A 19,224-nucleotide genomic window follows, 5' to 3' on the forward strand; every position below is an offset into this window, starting at 1 on the left:
CGTCTTCTCCACCTCTCGGGGATGTTTGTGTGATGGTAAGATACCGGTTATCGGGCCAGTGGAATGAGTAGTATTGACATGACGTCCTTCCTCGGAAGGGCGGTCGTCCATCGTCTTCCATTTTGGCGTCTGGACGGGTTTCTGGACCGTGGGAGGTTTGAAAGGCTGTGCCGCTTTTGTGGTCCGGATCTGCGGCGAGTCGTTGTTCGATCCGTGCCCCATTGCTGGATCATTTTCAGTAGACGGGTGTTTTTCACTTCCTCGATCCTGCTTGGGCATAGGTGTTTCAAGCCCATACGGATCACCTGCGTTCTCCAATCTACCACTGGACCCACCTACTCGCCTCACGAGCCTTTTCGCACCACCCACAGTAGTCCTCACTACCCCACCCCCGTCTTCTTCATCTGTATCTGATGGATAATCGATGAATGCCAGTAACTCGGCCGAAGTCTGCACTTTGGGACCAGAAGTGGTCGAAGATGTACGAGTATCATCCGGACGAGACGGAGGGGATGTAGAGTGGCGTTGTCCTTGTTGTGGAGAAGGAGGAGTGTGCTGAGTTGGGAGGGGAGCTTGAGTAGCGTCAATGTCAAACACGGGAGGTGAAGAGTTATTATCTTGCTGATCAGCTGACTCTTGCGGGGGACGCTGGGTCATGTCGATACCGAAATCAGGAGGTGAAGAATGGTTGTATTGTCCCTGCTGGTCAGGAGGATGGGTGGCAAATGCGGAATCAGGTTCATTAGGAGGAGAGGGGGGAGCTTGGGGGTTAGTGTCAATATCCATGTTGTGAGTCTCGTCAGGAGATGCGAGTGAGGTATTGTCGGGCGTGTTTCGTATACGAAGCAGCTGGATATGGATGAGGAGTGAGAAGTGAGAAGAGGAGGGAAGAGAAGGAAAGACGATAGGAAAACCATTGGGGGGTTGTGGATATCAGCGCACGGGCCCTCGGGTTGAGTCACCTTGCCCCACTGGCCACCGTCATGCTGTCACCTTCACTACCTACGTGACGGTGCAGATTGACAATATGCATTCAGACCAATGCAATATGCAAACCTCAATCGATGAGGTACTTTCGTTTGAAAAATGATCTCAGATGGATGATCTATCGTCAGCTTGAGGCGCGAGTCGACTTGGAGAACTCACCTGCCAGGCTCCCATAGCAATGATACCTATCATGATGAGGATTGAGAATGTTTTCACCCGATCGTTTGTGCTCTCTGCGACGTGAGTAGACTGGTAGTTATGCCTCCCATATCATTCCGCAACACCGTTTCGATGACGAAGCAAGAAAGTCACGGTCCAAGTTGAGAGAAGGTTTTGATACGAAGCAACACTCACCATTCGTATCTCTCATTTTGGTTTCTCGTCGATGCAAATACCCCAATTCATCAACTACCTCCCTGACAACGGCCTCCAATTTCCTCATTTCCACTTCTAGAATTGACAGACTTTCCTGATTGGCAATCGCACTTGGTTGTCAGTTACATTCCATTCGATCTTATCCTGCTTACTTGTAATCCAGCGCATCAGCGCCAATATCAACATCTAAATCGACCGTTCGGGACAGCTTTCCTTCTCCACCTATGATATCAGCAGAGTATTCTTTTCCTATATCATCTCAGAGCCAAGCGTGAATGATGTCAAAACAAGAAGATACCTTACTCACTCTCCAGATGATTTGTCAGACAAACGCCAACATCAGCTGATTCATGTGTTGTCACTGCCAGTCGTGTTTCGCCCTTGATATCCTAACAGTCAGTCCTGGTCGACAGTGTATGAAGTTGATCGCTTGTCTGAAAACTCATGGGAAGTGAATGAAGATGAGACGACCAACCCTCTTGCTCAAGTACACATTTCCCTGTTCCGATCCGTCGAGTATTTCGATATCCACCCTTTGTCCAGGTGATGAAGGTACATTGGCAGTGACTATGACAAGAGAGTGAGCACCGGCAAAATTCCATACACTACACCATCAACGCTGGCAAGTCACTCGAAGGGCACATACCATCCTATCCGTCAGCTTACATTCCGCCAATGATGCTCAAGTCCTTGTTGAGAGACGTGGAATGAAGCAAAGAAGAGATAATGGATGTACGTATGGAGAAGGCTGGAAGTAGGAGAGTCTTGCTCACTCGGTCTTGGATGCTTTTCAGCCGCCAAGTCGAATCGCAGAGCTTGAGCTAGTTGAGGATGAAACCAAAGTGATAGTATCAAGAAGATTGTCAACGCCCAGGAGTTTCGTGAAGACATGACGAGGTCGTTACTGTCGTTATACCAATCGAACCTTTCCCCACTGCTCCCAGGATCCCAGGGTTGCTCTGTCCGACTTTCCGACGCCTAAGGGATTTCTTGACGCTGAATGAACACAAATAGAAAGACTGACCGTACGCTTGCTCTCGTGCTGTCTTGCTGGAGAGCAGCATTTGATCGAAGATAGGCACGTGCTGGACTGGTATGGCGCACGCCTAACTCGTCCGTTGAGTCGAAGCTTCAGCTCAACATTTTCGTACATCTTCCGCATATGATCCAACTTACAGTCTAAAATCACTGTATGCTCCTCGTCATAACGGGCAGAAAATTCAGCTTGAAGTGTCCCACCTTATCCTTGCTCAATTCAACCCGTAGAGTTCATTCCGTTTCGACTTCCATACGACATTCTGCCTCCTCCTCGGCAACATTCCAAAGGATGACCACCATCGATGTTCCTAAAGCGACATCATTCCCTCAGCCTGAATGGAAACCTCCACAGGTGACTATACAAGAGCCGGTGCTGAGGGTATATAACTCTCTTACGAGAACCAAAGTGCGTCTTCCTTTTTCTTTATCAGTCCAATCAACTCCTATCACCGTGCGCTGGCGCAACACATGGGACATGCTGCTTCACGAACTGACTTGATGGCGTTTTGGGGAGTCATCGTCGTGGCTGGAAAATGGTCAAGCCTCAGAGAGACAGGACTTGATTGATGATTAGGACATCTTCACTCCCACCAAAGGTCGCAGAGTAGATTGGTACAACTGCGGTCCTACGGTATACGACTCATCGCATATGGGTCATGCTCGTAATTACCTCACACAGGATATTATCCGTCGTATTCTCAGAGATTATTTCGGATACGATGTCAACTTTGTTATGAACATCACTGATATCGATGACAAAGTAAGTCTACTTTTTCCGCTTGCGCTTCATTTCTTCCCTTCCTGCGGATAAATGTGGAGGCTGATCATGGTAGATCATCATTCGCGCTAGAGAAACTCACCTTTTGAACCAAACCATCTCCCAGAACCCTTCCCTCACATCTCAACTCATAGCCGACACGCAAGCTTCTTTTGCGGCTTATCTCGATAGTAAACTAATGAAAATCTTACCGACATCTTCGGAGGTAGGACCAAATGCAACACCTTTTGAGACCTTCGAGAACATCGTCAAACGAGATACGAGTGACTTACAATGGGCTGCCGAGATGAGAAGTAAAGAAGAGAAATTCGGAATGTATATGACTAGCTTGACCAAGGCCCAAGCTGCGATACAGAAGGCCGAGGTACGATTAGCGCAGAGCTCAGGAGGGGGTGATGCTGTTAAAGATCTGGTAGAGGGGACTTCTGATGTTTTGGGACCATATCTGGGGACAAAAGTGGGTGTCTTGCTGTCCCCTCATAGACCTCATTTCCCATTATGTTCTTCATATTTGAGCGACCAAAGTGATGAGACTTAATGCATGCACGATTGAAAATAGCTAACGACCAGCTCGCCAGTACGATTCAAGATCCTATCATCATCTGTCGCCAATTAGCTTCATTCTGGGAAGACAAATTCTTCTCCGATATGTCCCGTCTCCATGTCCTTCCGCCAGATACCATCACACGCGTGTCTGAATACATGCCAGAGATCGTCGATTTCGTTCAGGGAATCGTGGACAATGGGTTCGCATATGAAGGCGGAGGGAGTGTATGGTTTGACGTTACTAAATTTGAGGGTGCGGATGGAGATGGGTTCAGACATGAGTATGCAAAATTGCAACCGGGTAGTAAGGGTAATCGGAAGTTGTTGGATGAAGGTGAAGGTGAGATCACTTCATTATTCTGTCTCTACCCTTAGCTCTTCCAACTACCAGCCCAACGAGGTCGACTGATCTTCACATGAACAGACGTGGTCCAGTGTATCTGCTGTTGAGGGATGTTTGACTCATCTCCAGGCGCGTTAACCGGTGTTCAGGGGAAAAGACAAGCAGCAGATTTCGCTCTATGGAAAGCAAAGAGTAAACCTGGGGAACCTGCTTGGCCTTCACCATGGGGGGAAGGACGGCCAGGATGGCATATAGAATGTTCGGTCATGGCTTCTGCGATTCTAGGAGAGGGTATGGACATTCATTCTGGAGGGGTGGATCTCATGTTTCCTCATCATGATAACGAAATGGCTCAATCCGAGGTGAGTAAGGAAATTTCTAGTCCTTGAGAGATAGCTGATCGGTGATAGGCGTATCATGGCTGCAGACAATGGGTCAACTACTTTCTGCATACGGGACATTTACATATTGAGGGATTGAAGATGAGCAAGTCATTGAAGAATTTTATCACTATTGATGTGAGTTTCATTCCTTGCGCCTTTCTTTACCTCATCATGACATCTGTTTTCCACTCCCAACGGCTCTGGCCGTACCTGCAGGGAAGAAAAAATGCACGACCATTGCTATTTTGCCGAAGAGAAAATCATGAATGTCGCACCGGAGTCATTTCACTTTGAGTGTCGTCATTGACCAACAGGAAGCTCTTCGAGATTACTCAGCCCGCCAACTCCGTTTAGCTTTCATGCTCCAAACATGGAACGCCCGACTTGATTTCCGGAAAGACCTGATCGCGGACGTACGAGTCAAAGAGGAGACCTTTAATAACTTCTTCATCAATGTGAAAGCACGTATAGCGGAAGCGGCCGCGAGGAGAGTTGTCTTTGACGGAAAACATCACTTCGACCAATTAGAGAAAGGACTTATGTCGGAGTGGGTCTTGCCTTTCCCTGCTAATCTTCCTCATGTCTATCTTTCTACCAAATCCTTACGCAAATTGAGAAAACGTTTGATTGGAGAGCTTTGAATGAACACTCAGCTGACTGACAGCTTCCACTCTGCCCAACATGACTTTCGTATTGCCCTCTGTGACTCTTTCAACACCCCCTCTGCCATCCTCGTCTTGTTAGATCTCGTGGCTAAAGTCAATGTGTACTTTGTCAGTAGAGGTAGAGAATACAATATTGAGCCTGTAAGGGTGATAGCCGAATGGGTGACGAAGATGTTGAGAATGTTTGGATTGGGTGAAGGGTTGGCTGGGGATGGACAGATTGGGTGGGGTAAAGAGGGTGAAGAGGGGTCAGCTGGGGATGTGAGTTATTATTTCCTACTTGTTTCTTTTGTTTCTTCTCTCTCTCCTCCTATACATCCACCTTCCTTGCAGTATATCCTTCTTCACAGATCTCTCAATACACAAATCGATTGACCAAGTACACTTCGCACCCCAATCACTCGTGTTCACCCCTGTATCGTCCCCCCCCCTCCGCTTCCTCTCTTTTTCTTACTATGTATCTAATCTCCATCATCAGGATCAAGAATTTCACATGCTGTGTGATATATGAATGACTCAGCATTGACATGATCAGTTCGAAACTAAACTTGATAAATATCTTCGAGCCATAACTTCCTTCCGTGATGATGTCCGTCGTCTTGCCATCTCCTCCGCTACTCCAAATGAAATCTTAAACCTTTGCGATAAATTCCGTGATACAGACTTGATAAACCTCGGTGTTCAATTAGATGACGGACAATCATCAACAGGAGGAGCTTTATACAAACTTGTAGATCCATCGATTCTCATCAAAGCAAGAGAAGAAAAACAAGCTATCTTAATTGAAAAAGCACGTAAAAAAGCGGAAACTTTAGCTTTGGCAGAAAATAAGAAAATGGTTTTGTTGGAAAAAGGTAAAGTCAAACCGGAAGAAATGTTCAAACCTCCAAATGTACCTCTAGATACATGGAGCGAATGGGATGAACAAGGTTTACCGATAAAAGATGGCAAAGGTGAGATGGTGAGTAAAGGTCAAAGTAAGAAGAATTTGAAGTTGTGGAATGAACAAGTGAAGTTGAATGAGAATTGGAAGAAATGGAAGGTTGAACAAGGGGATTGAGAGTAGTATTTACGTATCATTATGTCATTTCATTGCATGAAAGGGGGTACGAGTGATCATCTATCCAGCTCGAGCCAGCTCAACGATCGCTCAACTCCTTTTCCTAGACTTATGGTTCCTCGTAGAATACGAGTATGGTACTCGACCAAACGTCGTGTGTTTTGACGTGGTGGTACATATGCTGCTGATTTGTGAAAGATGGTCTGAAAACAATGATGTTATTCACATATCAGGTACGGCTCTGGGAACATTTGTCTTACATCTACGGAATCTCCTTCTGCCAGAGTCAAATACGAACTGGATCTCTCAATATTGGCCAGTAGAACCATAGTTTGGTTGTTGACCAGGTGCCGCGGCAGCTATATCATCAGTCAAATTCTTCTCTCCGACTCCACTCTAGCCAAGCGATGATAGCCCGTGTACCCTCAAATTTCCAAATAAAAAACACAAAACCTTTTTACAACTTTCAATTTACGAATTGGAATATACTCGCTGCGTGCGATACAGAGTGGTATACGAATAGGAGAAGAGTCGACCTCATGCATCTGGATGGAAGGAAGAGATGACTCACCTCCGACAGGAGCACCAGCACCTGGTCCACCCCCGACGAAATTCCCATTACCCAAGTAACGATATCCGGAAACACCGTACATTTCCTCAGCTTTGATACGTTTGTAAATGAGCCAGAAAGCGTGAATGTGACCTCTGGAGATTAGCACATACAATTTTCCTTCTGATGATCACACGTGTTCATATCGACAATCTTCCACACAAGTTCATTTTTGGGGATGGGCGGTTTAGGTTGCTGAGCGTTGAAGGAGATGCAGGATAGGTGATTCGTTGATATAGGGTATGATCACGAGGGTGTGAGTGGGATGTTGAATGAGGGAATGAGCGGGATGTTGAATGAGGGAATGAGCGGAAGAGGTGGGAGATGAGGAGAGGCCCAGATTGCGAGGCGACACAGGACCAGGACCAGCAAAATGCCTTGAATGGGATTTTGTGTTGTAGTCGAAAGAGTGAAAAGGTGGACTGACGGTAGATAACCCTTCAAGTTAGCTTATGATCACAACGCGTTGAATCCAGTACACAAATTGGTCCTAAACAAACCACGAGAGACGTACATTCGTCTAATGCAACGATGATGGAATCGAGTCAACTATACCTTTCTTACTCTCTCAAAACCAGACCCAAGATTACGAGGGTAGTCAGATCAAGTATACAGAAATATGGGGCCACGGGGAGTTGTGAAGATTGAGGGTGGAAATGATAGTTTCAAGTGAGTGTGAAGGTGACTCACAAGGATAGTCAACAAAACGTTGATCCAGAAATCTGCAGAACAACAACCAGCAATGAAAGCAGCAGCTGCAGGAGGGAAGATGATAGCTACTATGATGAGTAAAACGTCTGAACCTTTGACCATCGTGTTGGAATTGTTCTGATAGTACGTGATATGTATTCAAGTGGACAGCTGGATACTTGTTAGATTGGATGATTGGGTGAGTTGGATGATGGAGAGAGAAGAGGTTGGATGTGAACGAGTTTTGGAGGATAAAGGGAAAGGCAAGTTGGGTGGAATGCGGTGTCGGTGACGGATGATGACGTCATTGTATGAACCTCACCCACGAGCTCAGCAACAACATCTCAACGTTCAATCTTTACCTCTTCATTCTCAACAATTTGAAGAATCGTACAGTACAGTACGGTTTCCTTTTGACTCTCGAATGTAGGTCATGAAGCTTCTAGACCCTATCGACGTGTTCAATTACCCAACCACCTGGCACCCAACGCCAGAATTGGACTCGGACAATCCTCATGGCTCATGGACGGCTCAAAAACAACTTCGATCAAAGAAACGTTCTCCCCTCCTTTCACTCTGGTTCATACATCATCCCTCACTTCCCCACCTTCTCAACTTGCGAAAAATCAGAGGAACATCCGATAATACAACCTATCACTCTCTCTCTCTACTCATACACTGATATGTCCGAAGAACCATCCCACCCGACCGCACCTGAGATCAAGACCAAGATGATCTTTTCACAATGGATGAAAACCCTGTGACCCCGTGAGGATCAGAGACGAACCATGGAATAAAGGAGCATATCGGGGTTACAACATGTTCGTTTGAGTGGTCAATCCCCTTTGGTCTAAACGCCCCTTATTGACATGTGTTCTTCTATCGTTCTTACTCACTCATCTCACTCATTTCAATCACTGACATTTCACGATTCATTCCACTTCATCACTTTGGCCTGTACACCTTGTCACTTTGACAACTCTTGATCTTCCTGCCCTTACCTCGACCAAATCGTACTCTCCTTTATCAGCTCCACGAACGAAACCTCCACTCATAAAAACGCCACCCGACTCGTCAGCGATAATAACACTCGTACTGTCGAATCATTGAAAAAAGTCAAGACTCCAAGACTTCGCATTGAGTCACTTGAGTCGTATGAAACTGGGAAGAAAGTGGAAGATGACGAAGAAAAGTCCTGTGCTTCCTTCAACAATGACAAAGCCTTCACCATCTACCCTTCGTTCCCATCCGACAGCAGAACCGCCCTCGCCCTCTAGAGAAAGAGGAAAATGCAAATGTTGTAAACAAAAGCCTTACGGAAGTTATGGGACTGTACCTTATGGAGGAAGGGTTGGTCTGGTATTAGGAGCATTATGGGAGATATCAGATGTGAGTCAGACTTTCTCTTCTCACTTCCATCCCATCGTTACTCATCTCTTATGTTTTCCACAAATTCACATCGAATTATTCTTCACGCTTGTTTCATCATCGAATACTTGTCCCTACATCCTTATCGGCGTATCAATTCGGGTTCCCAAATCCTGCTTCCATAACTACCAAACGATGAGAGAGAGAAATCTGGAATGCTTTCTTGATCGGACAATAACTTTCTTATTGGTCATATCAGGTGTGGCGAAGAGGCATTGACAAATAGTCACGAGAACAAACCTCCCCTCCTGACTCTCCTTCCAAGACCACTCCAAAAGTCGAATATCCCACTTCTCCCGATCCTCGACGGAATCGAATGGAGGTTACTCAACCTCCCATGGAAATGACTAATCTGACTTCACCACAAAGAGCTAAAGTGGCCGTACATCCAACCAACGGGTACGCTTGTCGATGAAGCTCTCCACGTCCATATCATCCGTCATCAAAGGCTATACTTCCAGGAAGAGGAATTCGATATGCAATTGTCCTATAGAAGAAATCAATGAAGTTGCTCAGCTGAGAAGACCTTGATCTGTCATTCCAGGAATACATATGTAATGTCGGAAAGATTGTTAGATGTTAAGGAGTGATTCATGATATCAGTCATTTACAGTCAAAAGACGATGTCAAGTCATCACGTAGATATTGACATGAAGTAATATCATGAATTCATTTAGTCCAACAAGTCATTTATAACTCCTCTAATAACCCCTTCAACTCATCTAATCCATTTCCCTCACTTTCATTCTCATCAATAACCCCAGATCCAGATCTTACTACACCTAACCCACTAGCAGCCCATATAATCTCAACACCTTCCACATCTTCCCACTTAAACATCCCTCTCCCACCCCAAACCAACCCCTCATCCTCCTCACCTTCCCCTTCACCTTCAACCTCCACCGTCCCACCAAACAATCTGGACCAAAATGATGTACCCACTCCTGAGACTTTAGACATACCTTCGATCTTCCCACTTGCCGAAGCACGAGAAGATTTTAGTCTGTCCATTTCTCGAGTGAGAATGAAACGAAGACGTTCTCGTGCGATATCAAGTGTTTGAGAAGGGATATTTGGAGGAGAGGGGGATGGTGGAGGTGAGGGTCGAATGAGGAGATCGGTTTTGTTTGCTAGGAGGATGAGTTTGATAGGTTTTGAAGAATGGCGTGAAAGGTTTGAGAGTGTTGTGAGAATAGGTGGGAGTTGTCTAAATTGTCAGAGAACCCATATATGTCTATCGGCTGCCTGAATTGGTCCATCTGCAATTCTTCTGGAAGGGCAAAATGGCTACTCCCACATTTCTTGAGCCATGCAACAACAAACCACAATAATCACTGATTCCCCCCGCATCTGGATAAATATCATTCTCTCGCTTATCCCACAGAATGAATTGTCGTTATATCTCCATTATACCATCAAATGAATCACTCATCATGTAAAGAAGAGAGAAGAGGGTAAAGAGGTACAGTAAAGACTCACTCAGCTACCATACCTGCATTCCTCACTAATCCAACTATATCAACAACGAACACAACTCCATCAGCCTCTCTTAAATTTTTCGTCACACCATCACGTAATCTAGGATGTCCAGGTAAATCCACCAATCTAATCTTTTTACCAGTTTGAAGAGTGAAAGTGGTCGTACTGCTCTTTATGGAAGTATGTGTATTAGGATAAGTCCCATATGCGAGCTGACTATCAGTTCATGAGTGAGCCAGGAGAGGAGAAAGTACTTGGGAGAACAAGGAAGTTTTGCCACTATCTGATGGACCGACGAGAAGGATAGTGGAGGGATTCAATTGAGGTTTACGTGAGGTGGATCGGAAAACTAAAGAGTTAGATTCGTGTTTGGTGATTTCTCTATGCAATACATAGCATCATTGAGGGGGGTGGTTATTCTGAAATCGAGGTGTGGAACATTTCTGGGATGAACGTGTGGTAGGAGAGTATTGAGTAATAAGAAAATGAAAGTGTGTATGAAGAAGAATGAAAGTTAGATCAGATAGGGAGAGAAAAGGAGACGTACATGTGAAGAACAGGACTAAGATGAAGATTCCCACGATGGCAGCGACGAACTTGGGATCTTGCAATATAGTCTGCAAGGGTATCTCCCGTATCTTGTCCAATTCCTGTATGAGTCCCAGAATTATAGATCTCATCTTGTTCGTTCCTTTTCTTCACTTGAAGATGAATGGTAAGACATATGAGAAATAGTTATCCATTAGTTACTACTTAACTTAACGGGTCCTTACCCAGTTGGGATAGCGGCGATCGCCGCTCTCGTGCACCTGCATGGTGCAGCGCGTAGGGATAATCCCGACGGAACTCGAATTAATCCCGACGAAATTTTGCCACTTTCTCCCAAAATACGTCACTCAACCCGAGGATCCCTCCACTACTGACCCAAATACCTACGGAATGTCCCCAAATCCCCCCTGTATTGAATATGCATCCTACCGTGGCTTCTTGCATATATATGGGTTGCCACACGTATTCTGAAGCCATTCATGCAGGCAGAACCTCCGAATTCGGAGTCCTTGGTTCTCTACAGCCATTTGGAGTTCAAATTCGGAAACGCCCCCGAAAGGATGTGTCCTTCAACCCTAGGCACTGTTTGGCGGTCATTGGGCAATCATTTTTCTCCTCTTCTTATTTCAATCATCTTCTTTCCATTGATTTAAACATAATAGTAACTTACTGAATTAAGCTCACAAGCTTTATGTCTCAGAATAATCAAGCTGATCAACTCATTCTCAACGCTTTAAAGAGAAAGTCGCCTTTTCGTGGTCGACCTCCGAAAGTGTATGCTCCTAGTGCACAATCACCATCAACATGTCAGTGTCTCCTCTGAAGATTATCTCACCCCTTACTAACTATGTAGCCGGTCCTTCTCACCCTATTGAGCCTTCTTCTATCAACAGGACAGCTTCGGAGATCCAGTCAGTTTCGGTTTCGGTGCCCTGTGAGACATTCTCTTTTCCTCTTGGTTCATTGAAGCTTATGCTCAGTGAACAAACCACCGCCCTTTCCTGAACCACCCCAGCTGAGCTCAAGAGGGGCTTCTTCTCCATCTCCTTGTCATAAAGTAGCTCAGCCCGATCTCCTTCCAACCCCCTCTGCCTCCCTGCCTGCTTCCGAAACGCGACTGGAATCGCATTTGGATTCGGTGGCCTGTGAGGCAGTTTCTTTTCCTCTGGGTTCATTGAAGCTTATGCTCAGTAAATCATTCACAGCAGTTTCCCAAATCGTCTCCTGGTCACAAGATACCCCTGTCCACGGCTGATTCCAGTGAGTACTTTTGGATCCCCTTTATGTATCAACTGACAGGAGAGTTGCATCAGGAGATACTCCTGCATCGTCCAACGGTATTGGTATTGTGACACCAGATTCGGTACCCTGGACAGAGCTGGTCATGGCCTCCCCCTCCGCTTCATTGTCTTCGGCCGTGCAAGCTTCAGCACCCAACTTATCCGCTGCCGTTCCGAAATGGTCTCCCTCTCAACCTCCGAATCCCATTTCGGTAGAAGATGAGATCATCACTGCTAGGCAAGAGGCGGCCGGGCGCTTCCGAATTGTCAATATCTCTTCCGAATCATACTCCGTACCACGTCCTGAGGCTCCACTCTTGGCACTCAAAGCTCCTCGCACCGACGCTAGTCTTGGGGTCAACATACGTGCTTTGGAAACCTTCTGTCGTTTACCGAATCCTGACCTGGTGGATGATGATCGCTATGAACAATTCGAGGTGGCTTTTCATCATATCCCGAAAGCGTTTGACTCTTTGGTCAGTGTTCTGTTTTGGAGAGTTACAACCGTTGATATATCAGCGTCAGGACTACCTCATTGAGACCCAGCATATATCCAAATGTGTTCAAGTGGAATGGTTGGATCCCCCTGGTTTATTACCCGCCGACATCAGGGGAAGACATGGCCTCTTCTTTGTCTCCGACAGTGCTGTCGCCGCATACCCGAATCGGACAGTGTTTCGGTCGATCTTCCGATGCAGTGGCAACTGTACCCAGATCCAGCCAACTTTGAACAGTGTCCACCACCATGTTGAGCCGAAAGCAAAGGATGAAACACAAACAACAGCCGAAGCTCACCCTCCAACTGCTGCCAGTGCACGATATTCCTCAAGAGCACGTTTAAAGTGTGATCTTTTTCTTGAGGTGGGTCATATAAGGATGATTCATCTTCACTAAGCTCATTTTCTTAGATACGAATGACCCCCAGCAATATCCGAAAAGGGGTCTGTTGTCTGATCCGCCCGAAAGCTGCATATCACGGTCAACCGAACCCGTTGACATTACTTCGGATTTCGCCACATCTCCGAAACCTACTCCATGATGCTGCAACTCTGGTGGGAACGACTGAGTCACGTCTTCGGCTTCGGTGGTACAATTCCTTCTGCAAGATTCACCCCTATGTCCTATGGGTCAAGGCAAATTATCCCGAGCGTCTTCCTACCACCACTGACTTCCAAACTGCCATCCGAACGGCTCTGCGGCAGGAAAGGCTGGATCGGCTACCACTGGCGGCGATAAGTATCTTACATGAGGCCAATCCAAGCTCTTTCCTGCAGTATGTAGCCAGCGTTTCCTTGTCCTCATGAGCTGACTGTCAGTTGTGAATATCCTGAAGGCCTGGCACTCGGTGGCACTCAGCCATTCCCAGCGGACTCTTCGTTCATTGCAATCATCAGTCCGAAACATGCATTGCAATCAGCAATTCGGCATGCCACAGATCGGGGCCTCTTTCTTGATTCGTCTTGGAGAAATAAGAATGCAATACGCTGTCCCGTCACCTTGCTAGCCACAGTAAATGAATATGGTCATATGGTCCCTGGTGAGTCCTGTGGTTTGAAGGGTTTCGGGTTTCGGAGCTGACAATGCTCCAGTAGCTGTCATGGTCTCGAATCACGCCAACACCGATTCCTATACCGAATTCTTGAGCGTTATCCGAAAGGCTATCAAGAAAGAAGCGAAAGCATTACTCAAGGGCAAATCATCAGTGGTCTCCGAATATGAGAATGAAGAGCAAATCCTCATCAACGCCGAATACATTCACGAGGAGGATTTCCTTCCACTACATTTCATGATTGATTGTGATGACGCCGAACGAAAGGCCATTGAGGAGGTCTTCCCGGGAACTCCAATTCGGTTATGCCAATTCCATTTCATGCACGCCGCCCGATCTCGAGCACTTCGGCTATTTGGGAGTGATCTGGTGGGTACCGAAAAGGCCTTTGCCTTCCTTGTGGCACTTCGGAGGTGCCAACGATGTTCCGAAGAGGAGTCTTGGTCAGAAGCTTTTGCTCGACTAGAAGCCGATGTTGCGGCAATCAGCAATAACGATCCCGAAATTTGGGACAAAATCAGAACCTGGCTCCTGTCTGAATGGTTCAGCGACAGATGGAGGGGATACCTTGTCGACTATGGTCTGCCACCTCATCACACCCGAGATGGTACTCTCTCAACAAACAACTTTGTCGAAGCGGCATTTCGGACCTTTGACAGAGTATTCCTTGAATCTCGAGCCAACAAACGTATAGACAAACTCCTCACAATCATCATCGACGTTTACTTTCCCATGTATCTCCATTCACCACCAACATCTGCCCGCTGTGACCCCACAGTTCTGTCACACATACTTCAAGGACTGGAGCTTTGGGAGCAAGGGGCGGTTAGGGAATGTTTCGGAGACGAGATGCCTATGTCATTGAGAGGTCAACTAGATCATACATATTGTGTGACATCCTCCGAATCGAGCAAAACAACACCGGACTTACATTACTGTGGGATCAAAGACAAAACTCGTGAACGATGCTCCTGCAGATACTTTACCAAAACAGGCAAAAGGTGCTCGGGTCTCTGGGCATTGTACTGCTTTCACACTTGTGGCTCCTCCGAAACGTATTCTAATGGTGTCACGGCAAACGAACTGCGACTGCAGACTCGAGCTATACAACTACAAAGACGGTTGGGAGAGATATCTTATCCATTGGATCAAGAAGACCTTGTTGCCTATTGGGGACATGACCCTTCGGAGCCTGTGTGGCATGATTGGTCCTCCGAGCAGCCTCCGAAACAGGGCAAGCTCATCAGCATTGATAGTGCCAACCTTGATTTTGTCGAGCCCGATTCGCCCATTACCCGCCGAAACCGATTCCTCAACCATGCTGACGACCATCCCTCAACCACTGCCACGTTACCGGTTTCAAGACCAGAGGCTGATAAGGGTGGCCGTCCAGCAGCTCACCGCCCTCTGCATCCTTATCGCCAAAAGACAGCCCCCACAAAAGCTGGCATTCCTCGGGACGCACTACCACCACGAGATCGACCTGTTGGAGCAAAGAATTATCTTCAATCCTGTTTTGCTCTGTCGTTGTTCCATATTGTCTTCCGAATTCCAGCCTTCGTGTCCGCATTCAACGAAGCTAATGACGCTCTCAGGCCTCACGCACCTTCTTTGATTGTCTTACTAGGTGACTTTCTTAAAGCCATTTCGGTAACTAGACGGCTGGTGGATCTGAAGGACATTGTACCGATCCTCCGAAGTGAGTTCCCTTCCTCCATCATTGCTGCCAATCAGCATGTTCATTTGCTGATATGCAGGTGAGAACTTGATAGATGAAGAATCTCAGCATGATCCGTGTGAACTGTTTCTCAGAATGACAAGCAAATTCAATCAGATCATTGAACAGAACCCGATTCGGAACACATTCCAATTCGGAGTAACCTGGGAATATGTCTTTCAGCCCTGTTCCCACGCAGTCCCTGTCAGGCAAGAGACATCCTCACTGGAGAAGCAAATGACCGTTCTCCAAATCTATCCACATGGCTCATCACTTAACCTCATCCAGCTCATCAACCTTTCATTGTGGCGTTCATGCAGTCCCCAACATTGCTTTTCGGTACCATGTAATGGACGAATGGCCGTCACTCGAGCACGAGCCAAGATGTCCTTGGAATCCAACAACCTGCCCCGCATGTTACTCCTCAACATTGTCTGGGATCTCCGAAACCCCTCTGCACACCAAGTGATCCACCCTTTTGACATTCCCGAAACTATCAACCCAGCGCAGGTTTCGGCCGTACCTCCTCCTATACTCCCCAGCAATCTTCCAATGTACAGATTGAAGGGAATGCTCTGCCGAAAGGGGGACACCGTGCAGGTGACCAGTGGACACTATGTGGCTTTGATAAAGCATGATGATGTGCTGTGGGAGATTGACGACGAAAAAACCTCTCGTATGTTTCTGAACCGGGACGCTTTCGGTGGTACACGATTCCCGGTCTTGCTGTTCTATACACTGGAAGATGAAGTCAAGCCATCAGCAAGTCAACCCATTGCCAAAAAGAGACGACTGAATAAGCCAAGTGGGAAAGCAATGTCAAAATCGGCTTCGAATCCTGAAATACCAAAAGCTGAAGGCCCAACACTGGAAGCACCAAACCCCCAACCTCCCGTTTCGGACGCCATACCAGCTAATTCTTCAAATTCGGAGCTGCCAACTTCGGCCCCGCCAACGCTTGAACCTCCGAATTCGGGAGATCCGAAAGTTCCTCCTCCAAACCCAACGGAACAAGAACCTGCCCCAGTTGATGTCCAGTCCACAAGCTTGGCGCCCACCAGTACCCCTACAGACCCCACCGCTTCTCAGCCCAATGTTCTTCCCACAGTTTCTCAGGGTACCATCCCTCCGATGTCTCACCCAACCAGGAGGGCGCAGACGTCGAAAGGGGTGTAACTACGGCGTACTTCGGCGTAGTTACTCTAACTAGGGTTTTGTTCTACTGATGGCGATGTATCTTGATTTATAGCTATCTCTATCTGTCTTTCACTACTGACAACAATCAAGGATCGCTGAAGAACTTCAGCGATCTTCTCAGCTAATATTATCTACTCCTCCTAGACGTTCATCCAACCCTCTCGCGCTTTGACGTACTTCAACGCACTTCGTCCAACTTCCCCGAGCCCTCGGCCATCCTCTTCCTCCTTCGACTAACTCCGCCTAACATCGCCGCACTTCTGCTCCCATTGTCCCTACTTAGCCTAACTCCGTCTAACTTCGCCGTACTTCTGCTCCCATTGTCCCTACTTAGACTAACTCCGCCTAACATCGCCGCACTTCTGCTCCCATTGTCCCTACTTAGCCTAACTCCGTCTAACTTCGCCGTACTTCTGCTCCCATTGTTCCTACTTAGCCTAACTCCGTCTAACTTCGCCGTACTTGGTGTCAGAAGTCCTGAGTTACGTGTAGAGTAAAAAAAGGTTAAGGCGTGATGGGGTTTTGATGGCCAAAGGAGGGTCATTGTTGGTGGAGTAATCGAGGTGTCGCGACGTAGTTCGTGACACACCAGTACCCCTACAGACCCCACCGCTTCTCAGCCCAATGTTCTTCCCACAGTTTCTCAGGGTACCATCCCTCCGAAGCCTACACATATTTCTCCACCTGGTGATGAACCTCCCGAAAGCGGGCCTTCCTCGAGCAACATGCTGTGCCAAACCAACACACCCCAGGGTGAATCGGCTCCCCCCGATCAAGCTATCAGTCTCAATCCCACTGTAGCTTCTCAAGACATTACAGCAGAACCAGATTCCCCATCATCATCCATGGACATTGATCCTCCAAGTGTCGTTCCCACTGTTGAACGCTCTCCCTCACCCGAGGTTCCGCAGTACTGTCAACTAGAAAAGGCTCAGTCAGTCATTGCCGAAAGACTAGCACAAGTTCAGTGGCGTTCGGGGGAATCCTTTCAACCTCTCATCTCCGTCAGCACATTTCAAGATGTTGATAGCCTTTCGGACGATCTCCTTGAGGACCTGTGCGACCAGATGGAAGCTATGTTTCATGACATGGCCGAAGATGAGCATAAGGGCTTGAAGCTGCAGGGTGTAGACTCCACATTCGGGTCAAAAACGTTGCGTAAGTTCTACGGAAGGAATGAGTGGTACACCAATTTCGGAATCGATGATATCTTGCTTTCGGTGTCAGCTTTCATCCGAAATTGTGTGAATCTGGGGATTGGAATGTCTGACCCCATACCAAACTCGTTTGTTTACCGAACCCTAGCTGCTGGTGACAACTGGAACCCATACATACCTGGAGGTACGCCATGGCCTTCTCTGGGCAAGGACGGGCAATGGAGGAAAGAGAACACAGTTGGGGTTCTGATGTCGAGCTCCCATTTTGAGACACTGGTAATCTTTGGGCCACAGAAGCTGGTGTTGATGTATGATGGGGCAGGGGGGACTTATGATTCGGGAGAACAGAAGAAGGTAAGTTGGTCATTCAAAATTACTTCAATGAGGTGCAGCGTCACTGATCAATAGCAATGGTCACGCCTGCTAGAACGCCGTTTGTCCTGGGAAGTCAGAAAAGGCATAGCAACAGAGGCTGAAGCTATGGGTTGGTTGATTGCTCCAAATTCTCAGGTGAGTACAGTACTACTCCCAAGCTCAATAATGACGTTCAGGCTACCAGGGATAACCTGGACTGGGTTACACAAGTGGACTCACACAGCTGTGGTCCTCTAGCATGTGCCGCTGCATGTCTTCTTCTCCAGGGAATCAGACCGACTGCTTCTGTGCTTGGGGTGAAATCATCAACTCTGGCTAGAGGTGAGAGTAGAAAACTACGAACAAGTGTGCTTCAACTGGTGCTTGCAATGGCTGCACGGGATCCAGCAAATGAGTCTATATTCAGTCCGAAAGTGAAAAAATTGATGGACAAGTCTGTACCTTCCATGACTTACTACATAGATCGCCTGTAGAGAGGTATCACAGCTGGTTGTGCATGAATATAATGACTAATATACCTCTGGATGTAAAAATACACTTGGTTTGATGCAGATTGGGGCTTGATTATCTTTCCCAAGTGAGTCCGAAGGCACTCCCGAAACACCGAAAACCCCTCCGAAAGCACATCTGACCATCTCATGTATTCCAATATTGTACTGCTTAGGGTCACTAGTCATTGTGTCTACCCAGTGCTTATTTGGATAGTCATAAGCTCTCTTGCAGTGATATATGCAGCCATGACTGTCCGAAATTGGTCAAGGCTGTCCGAAGTCGGTCCGAATTTTGGGGACAATTAATCCTACTACAAGGATCTCTCGCTCACTGACACAAGAAACAGTGAAGTATCTCTTGCAGGGATGTATGCAACATGAGCCAGGCTGGAAGAGTTCAGACATGGAATGCATTACACAGGCTAGTTCACACACAGATGAGACATTTGGACCCCAAACATAGAAAGACCGAAACATGAAATGAAAACACCGAAACGGAAACTCGGCAAAATGAACAAGTGACAGTA

General features: G+C 47.0%; 6 protein-coding genes across 6 annotated transcripts; 3 read left to right on the forward strand and 3 right to left on the reverse strand.

Moving 5' to 3' along the window:
* Nucleotides 1–1,057: 1,057 nt before the first annotated feature.
* On the reverse strand, nucleotides 1,058–1,966 carry TREMEDRAFT_30552 (uncharacterized protein; the record flags this gene model as incomplete). Its single annotated transcript, XM_007004370.1, has 6 exons — nucleotides 1,058–1,105; nucleotides 1,147–1,220; nucleotides 1,342–1,472; nucleotides 1,515–1,584; nucleotides 1,670–1,751; nucleotides 1,838–1,966. Coding segments are annotated over 6 exons (534 nt in total), but the record flags the coding sequence as incomplete, so codon positions are not given.
* Nucleotides 1,967–2,689: 723 nt separating this feature from the next.
* Nucleotides 2,690–6,214, forward strand: TREMEDRAFT_44048 (uncharacterized protein; the record flags this gene model as incomplete). Its single annotated transcript, XM_007004467.1, has 9 exons — nucleotides 2,690–2,806; nucleotides 2,975–3,160; nucleotides 3,234–3,635; nucleotides 3,749–4,064; nucleotides 4,197–4,429; nucleotides 4,478–4,585; nucleotides 4,765–4,997; nucleotides 5,115–5,376; nucleotides 5,651–6,214. The coding sequence occupies 9 exons, from the start codon at nucleotides 2,690–2,692 to the stop codon at nucleotides 6,173–6,175; spliced, it is 2,382 nt and encodes a 793-aa protein (XP_007004529.1). The 3' UTR covers nucleotides 6,176–6,214.
* Nucleotides 6,215–6,377: 163 nt separating this feature from the next.
* Nucleotides 6,378–7,708, reverse strand: TREMEDRAFT_44051 (uncharacterized protein). The gene is made up of 4 exons (XM_007004468.1): nucleotides 7,476–7,708; nucleotides 7,213–7,223; nucleotides 6,747–6,880; nucleotides 6,378–6,534 (listed from the first exon to the last, which is right to left on the reverse strand). The coding sequence occupies exons 1-4, from the start codon at nucleotides 7,596–7,598 to the stop codon at nucleotides 6,482–6,484; spliced, it is 321 nt and encodes a 106-aa protein (XP_007004530.1). The 5' UTR covers nucleotides 7,599–7,708; the 3' UTR covers nucleotides 6,378–6,481.
* A 979-nt stretch (nucleotides 7,709–8,687) lies between these two features.
* TREMEDRAFT_62380 (uncharacterized protein) lies at nucleotides 8,688–9,434 on the forward strand (the record flags this gene model as incomplete). The annotated part of the gene is made up of 3 exons (XM_007004628.1): nucleotides 8,688–8,864; nucleotides 9,130–9,302; nucleotides 9,365–9,434. 3 exons carry the CDS (start codon nucleotides 8,688–8,690, stop codon nucleotides 9,432–9,434), a joined length of 420 nt encoding a protein of 139 aa, XP_007004690.1.
* A 159-nt stretch (nucleotides 9,435–9,593) lies between these two features.
* Nucleotides 9,594–11,062, reverse strand: TREMEDRAFT_62381 (uncharacterized protein; the record flags this gene model as incomplete). The annotated part of the gene is made up of 4 exons (XM_007004629.1): nucleotides 9,594–10,110; nucleotides 10,383–10,594; nucleotides 10,637–10,731; nucleotides 10,930–11,062. 4 exons carry the CDS (start codon nucleotides 11,060–11,062, stop codon nucleotides 9,594–9,596), a joined length of 957 nt encoding a protein of 318 aa, XP_007004691.1.
* Nucleotides 11,063–11,622: 560 nt separating this feature from the next.
* TREMEDRAFT_62382 (uncharacterized protein) lies at nucleotides 11,623–18,679 on the forward strand (the record flags this gene model as incomplete). The annotated part of the gene is made up of 13 exons (XM_007004630.1): nucleotides 11,623–11,737; nucleotides 11,785–11,865; nucleotides 12,123–12,191; nucleotides 12,236–12,687; nucleotides 12,731–12,883; nucleotides 12,926–13,053; nucleotides 13,137–13,484; nucleotides 13,528–13,748; nucleotides 13,801–15,459; nucleotides 15,518–16,649; nucleotides 17,267–18,185; nucleotides 18,240–18,341; nucleotides 18,383–18,679. 13 exons carry the CDS (start codon nucleotides 11,623–11,625, stop codon nucleotides 18,677–18,679), a joined length of 5,676 nt encoding a protein of 1,891 aa, XP_007004692.1.
* Between the last annotated feature and the right edge of the window lie 545 nt (nucleotides 18,680–19,224).

This window comes from Tremella mesenterica, assembly GCF_000271645.1.
Source record: "Tremella mesenterica DSM 1558 unplaced genomic scaffold TREMEscaffold_5, whole genome shotgun sequence".
Classification (NCBI taxonomy): domain Eukaryota; kingdom Fungi; phylum Basidiomycota; class Tremellomycetes; order Tremellales; family Tremellaceae; genus Tremella; species Tremella mesenterica.